The 6,000-nt window shown below is 48.3% G+C and overlaps 1 protein-coding gene across 2 annotated transcripts in view; it reads left to right on the top strand.

Moving 5' to 3' along the window:
• The first annotated feature begins 2,104 nt into the window (after window positions 1-2,104).
• The window catches only part of WWC1 (WW and C2 domain containing 1), a 126,303-nt gene continuing 122,407 nt past the window's right edge, over window positions 2,105-6,000 (top strand). The window contains exon 1 of one of the 2 annotated variants that reach the window (XM_077327158.1): window positions 2,105-2,929. In XM_077327158.1, coding sequence (XP_077183273.1) covers window positions 2,811-2,929 — 119 coding nt within the window. In that variant the 5' untranslated portion in view covers window positions 2,105-2,810. The remainder of the gene's footprint in view (window positions 2,930-6,000) is intronic. The other variant, XM_077327157.1, reaches the window with a different exon arrangement.

Raw genomic sequence — 6,000 nt, 5'->3', positions numbered from 1 at the left:
CTGCCGCCGCCTGAGCCCCTGCTTCACTTGCTTTCCCACCGGCACTCCTGACTTCCCACCACCGCTGAGGGGTGCTGCCAGGAGCAGATGCGCAGTGCCACGCCGAGGGGGAGCCCCAGCCATGGCAGCTGCTGGAGAGCACCAAAGAAGAGCCAGTGGCAGAGTGGCAGGACAGCAGCTGGGGAGGAGGACGAGGAGGAGCTGCGACCCAGTACCGACTGATCTACGGACCGGTACCGGTCCCCGGACTGGGGGTTGGGGACCATTGGTTTAAAAGATGCTCTACTAGGTGGATCTTTGGTTCAGCTCAACAGGATTACTGACAGGTACAAATGTCAGAACTTTAAAGGAAAGGGACTGGAATAAAACCTATCAGTCCACAAATGTTCAGCAAAAAATAAAAATAAGTCAAACATGGCAGTTACGATAATGCTAGGAAGTCAACTCAAATTTTCCTTTCTCACTATGATAAGCTAAGGGGGAAAATCACACACTGTGATAAGGTAAGGGGGAAAAAATCACACAAGCTGCTAGGAATTCACAGTGAGTTCCCTGTTCTGTACAGTAAACAATGCTCCCTTTTACACAGGTAAAATCCTTAGCTATGAATCATCCTCCATTTATTTGCTCATGAGTCAAGAGTCACCTGTCTATTACTTCATAAGTCAAGTATATTTTGAAAACTCCACTTTCCATTGTGATGAGTACTAATGATAAAACAATGATGAAGCATCACATTATCATTTTCATAATCAAGATACACTTTAATGGGTGGGTATTATTAGATTTTTTAAAGAGAAATACAAAAGCTGAAAATGAAAACAACTAAGCAAAACTTTATTGAAAACAGTTCCTTGAATATTAAAAGTACAGAAAAAGAAAACTGTATCCCCCCCCCACCCAAGATAAAAGGACAATTGCCAATTGAGGGCCTTAATTGTGCTGTTACATCACTCAATACAAAGACAAAACATCTTATGTAGGCAGGTGAGGGGAGTGAGTAAAGGAAGTGTTCCATTCCACAGAGTAATAATTTTATTTAATTCATTTATACCCCACCCTTCTCCTCAATAGGGACCTCAAGCAGCTTGCATCCTTCTCCACTCCTCCTATTTATCCTCACAACCCTGTGAGGTAGGTTAGGCTGAAAGAACCTGTCTGACCTAATGTCACCCAGTGAGCTTCCCTAGGACAAGGCAGGATTCAGGCCTTGGTCTCCCAGATACTAGACCAACACTCTGAAGCACTACATCACATTGGTTCTCAGAGAGCTATTGCAGCAAAAATGGCTACATAAATGAAGATTATATGTTTGCATATGGTCTTCCAGTACCTCTGTAGACCAGTTGATATATGGGTGGGAATTCTCTTAAATAGAAAACCTGGGTTCTGATTCCCAGAGGTGGTGCTATTTGGTCTCTTTAACCAGCTCCATTATTCCCTATTTTAAAAACCCCAACAGGTTAAAGAATTGTAATAAAACTAAAAGTAACTTTAAATTGTATAAAAGTAATAGAAGTAATCAAACATTAATGGGGATTTGAAGACAAGAAGAAATTGCTCGATCAAGCCCCTCAGTCATGCAGCTCCCTGGATGATCTCTCTGACCTACCAAACAGGGTTGTTTGGGGAATAAAATGAGTAAGCTGAGAACTTCCTACATATATCCGAACTTCTTATAAGATGGTCAAGATTTTGATTTTAAAAGGTAGCTAGCAGAAAGCCGGGAAAGTATCCGCGGTCCTTTCGTGGGTCGTAGAACACCTGCTTTAAATGCAGGAACGACCCTGTAGCCATCGTGCACTTGTTCTGCCGTACGGCTGGATGCAACCTTGTTCCACTGTAGTTTGTTCGCTTCAAAAGTTAGCACAAATTGCCTGTGGCGGGTAGAGCGATCCTTCCGCCGTCCTCTAATCAGATCATCAAGCGTCGGTCGGGAGTAGACTCCCCACCCCCAGCAGCCAACACCGCCCGAGAGCACCCACCACAAGGAACACGGGGGAGGCGTGTCCTCCTGCACTGCCCTCCTCGAACTTTCCAGTCCACGTCCCTCGGTGAAAATCCCTCCGCGCTGACCTTGCCACTTTAATTACACCTGACCGGGACAGGGGCCAAGGACAACGCGGCTCTAAGCTTATTATTCCTTTCCTGCTCCCGCCCCGGGCAGGGGAGGAGTTTAGTTTCAAGTCGGCCGTGTTTACAGTAATAGCAGCCGCAGTCACTTTTATTTTTATCCATTTGGCTGATGCTGCTCTACTACCTGTATTACAGTAGAACCGGGTGGTAGAGGAGGAGGAGGAGGAGTAGAAGAAGAAGAAGAAGAAGAAGAGAACGCGGGCGGCGGCAGTAACCAGCTGTGAGCTTCGCGTTGCTTCCGCCGAAGCGGACGGAGCTGCAGCTTGGGTGCCGGTGACGCGCGAGGGGGAAGGCAAGGCTGCGGTGGGCTTGGTCCCCAGAAGCCGCCCTCCCGGCCGAAGTGAGAGGCGATGGAGCCCTGAAAGAGGCGTCGGCAGTCACCGCCGGTGCCACCTGCGGGCCGGGTGGCGGGGAGGCTCTGGGTTTTGCCTGCTGCCCCGCTTGGACGTCTCCGACTCCGCTAGCGGCGCTTTCCCCGCAGCCTCCATCCCGAGGATGTAAGTCTCCCACCCCACCCCCGGCTCCCTCGTTCCCGGCACGCTGCCCGCGGCGGCCTCTCGCCCCAGGCCGCCGTGGCAGCTGCTGGGCAGGGCGGGGGGCTGCTGAGCTCTTTGCATGGGGCCGCCGCCGCCGCGCTCGGTCCGTCCCTCGGCTGCCGCTGGCAGAAGAAGAAGATGCCCCGGCAAGAACTGCCTTTGCCCGAGGGCTGGGAAGAAGCTCGCGACTATGACGGCAAAGTCTACTACATTGACCACGCCACCAAAACCACCAGCTGGGTCGACCCGCGGGACAGGTGAGGGCGAGGGCGAGGGCGAAGGCGAGGAGGGGGCGGGCGGGCGGCCGAGCGAGCAGCCGCGGCGCCGAGGAGTCCGCCCGCCTCCCAAGACGGCAGGTGCCTCCTGGAGTTGAGCCCAAAGCCTGGGCGCGCTGAGGGAAGAACCGCGCGCGGTTGTGTGGCGTGGCGGGCGGGGAGAGGTAAACGGGGACGGTCGAAGGGCGTGCGGGGAAAAGAATAAGAGCCTGGGCAGCTGCCAAGGAATTTGGGACTGGCGCCCAACTGGCCTTAATTTGAGCCTGGGTCCAGTGGGAGCCTGTTTTAGTGCCAGGGCTCAGTCCTGAAAAGCTTGCAGAGACTTCCCCCCCCTCCCCTCACAGTTCCTCACAATTGTACTTTTATCCCCTGGCTGCAGTAACTACAGCTTGCCTACATGCATCTGGGTAAAAAGGGCAGGACATTCTGGGATTTGAGCCCCTGCAACTGCCTTTATATACTAAATCAAGGTCCAAGTGGATATGCGACAAACACCAGTCACTCTCTGTGTGTTTTTCATGTACTTTCCATCACATTTAAAAGTACTTTGTAGGATGGCCAGAACAAAATTGGCAGGCCAGCAATTAGTGGCCTGGGCCAGATGTGCCACTGGCATCCCAAACCTGCTTGCCAATGCACTTTAAGTGCATGTAACCATGATGGAAGATGCATAGAAGATTCATACGTATAAACACTTTATCCATGCCCATATGTTGGTTGGATTTCTCCCTTAACTGTACTCATGGGATATGGAATGACGGGGGAAGTAGAGGTTCTGTATAATCTGAGCATGGAAGCTGATATGGGTTGATCTGGGAACCAGTATGATGATGTGATTAGCAAGTGGGAACCGAATTGTGGAGACAAGGATTCCATTCTCTACCCAGTCATGGAACTGGATGGATGACCTTGGATTAGATTGAATTAGATAGTGTTGATTAACTACAGGGTTATTTTGAAGATGGATGGGGGAATCTATGATACCCTGAGCTCCTTGAAAGAAGGGTAGGGTTAATGTAAAATGGGTTGTTAATACCATACAGTCCTCTTTAGGGTTGTTGAGAGGGAGACAGTGCTTAACTTTTCCAGAAAGAATGAGGTGCAGTTGTTCCAGCTTGTCTGTAAACCTTGTTTTATAATCCTAGGTATGTAGGGACTGGTTGTGGTTATTTAGTGTACAGGGAAGTGCACTCTGGTTATGCTTGGGGGATGTTTGCTTCTTTAATATTTCCAGAAGTTCTGAAGCTGAGCCCTGGTATGAAGCCCTGGGGTTGAGTGCCTCCCTATTCCCAAGGCCTCATTTTACTGTCCTTTACTGCATAAGTTGACAGTGGTTGCATGATTATAATTATCAACGGCTTTCTACACTTAGTACTGTGATCCCTGAAATTTGAATGGGCTCCCAGATACTTATGTAAATTGAGTGCTAAGTGGAATGGTGCTAGTCAGGACTAGCTTCCTCCTCCAATTTTCAGACTTGTCGGAACACAGAATTGCACCTGTTAACCTAAAGGTGTGTCTGAGGAAAGCGGTGGAATGAAGCAGGTGCACAGAACCTGTCAGACTTCTTGGGCACTACATATTGAGACTAAAAAAAAAAATAGCTGTATTTAATTCCAGATAGGAAACACAACATTGCAACTACAATTATAGGAGGCGATTGTGATAGCCGTTTCATGGCTATTATCATATCTGAAGTTCATTGGTTTGTCTGTGAAATTGCTTGATGATTGGTGGGAATTACAGTTCTTCTTTCATTACTGCAGCTGGGAGGGGTGAGAAATGTAAAAGTATTCTGTTTCTCCCTGATCCTCTTCTGAGAAGTGAAAGAAACTTCTCAGATGTTCTACTGAAAGTTTACAATTTCTACATGGAAGTGATCAGCAGGCTTTGTCAAACAGTATAAAATGTTCCAGGTGAATATGGTTCTCTGGATGCAGTTCACAGTTAGGAAGTTGCATACACTTGCGCAGGAGAAAATCCTGTTGTAAGAGGAAGGTACTATTCATTATCAAGATGGAATATTAGAACTTGAAGAACTTTGTAAATTCACCTATTGTTGTGGATATATAGAACCTCTCTATTTCCCTAGGCAGAATACTAAATAGTAGCCTGAGGCAAATTTATATAATAGATTGTGATGTGCAAAAATTAATAGGTTTACCTTTTCCTGGTGTAAAACTGTTAAATTAAATTTGTTTTCTTATGCTAATTCTTATGCATCTTGTTACTAATTTGGGCAGAAAGTAGAGTTAATAAAACAATTACGGTTATAGTTTGTTGCTCCATAGTGATTTTTATGCCAAAATTATAATGCATTTTTGCCCTGTGCCATACATGTCAGAATGTGGATGCTTCATTTTTACCCATGTTTAGGTACTTCAATAGAAATGTATTTTATGCAAATTGGGAGATAGTATGTTAGAAGAATGGCATAAGGGAGAATGTGTAGTGTTAGGACAGTCGTAAATATTTAGGAACAGATTGACCTAGGCTAGGAAGTGTGTTTTGTGAAACCTTATGTTTATTTTTTGTCTCAAGATTTCCATTGAGATTATCCTAGTCTGCTAAGGGAAGTGGAGATTTTTCACGTTAACCAGTTGTAGCCATAAAAATAAGGCTTGGAATTGGCACATTTGATCTAAAGGAGCGGTTCTACTTCAACAATATAGAGCAGTGGTCCCCAACCCCCGGGCCGCGGCTCCCTCTTCCCGCCCCCCCCACAGTGAGAAGCTCGCCAGGCCGCGAGCAAATCGGCCACCAAAGCGGGAGGGGGGGGAGAGAAGCTTGCTAGTCCGCAAGCTAATCGGCCGCTTTGGTGGCCGATTTGCTGGCGGCCTGGAGGGGTGGGGAGAGGGAGCCGCGGCCACCAGCATGCCGGCGGCGCAAATGCGCACGTGCAGACTGCTGCACGTGCGCATTTGCGGCCGGCGGGACCGCAAACGTGCACGCGTGGCAGTTTTGTGCATGCACAGCGCTGCCGTGTTTGTGCCCCCTCCGGACGCAAACGCACACGCGTGGCAAGTCCGCACATGCGCGTTTGCACTGGGGCT

This window comes from Paroedura picta, chromosome 3 (assembly GCF_049243985.1).
Source record: "Paroedura picta isolate Pp20150507F chromosome 3, Ppicta_v3.0, whole genome shotgun sequence".
In the NCBI taxonomy this organism is placed as follows: Eukaryota; Metazoa; Chordata; class Lepidosauria; order Squamata; family Gekkonidae; genus Paroedura; species Paroedura picta.
The sequence above is the reverse complement of the archived record's forward strand: the minus strand, read 5'-3'. Positions and strand labels throughout refer to the sequence as shown.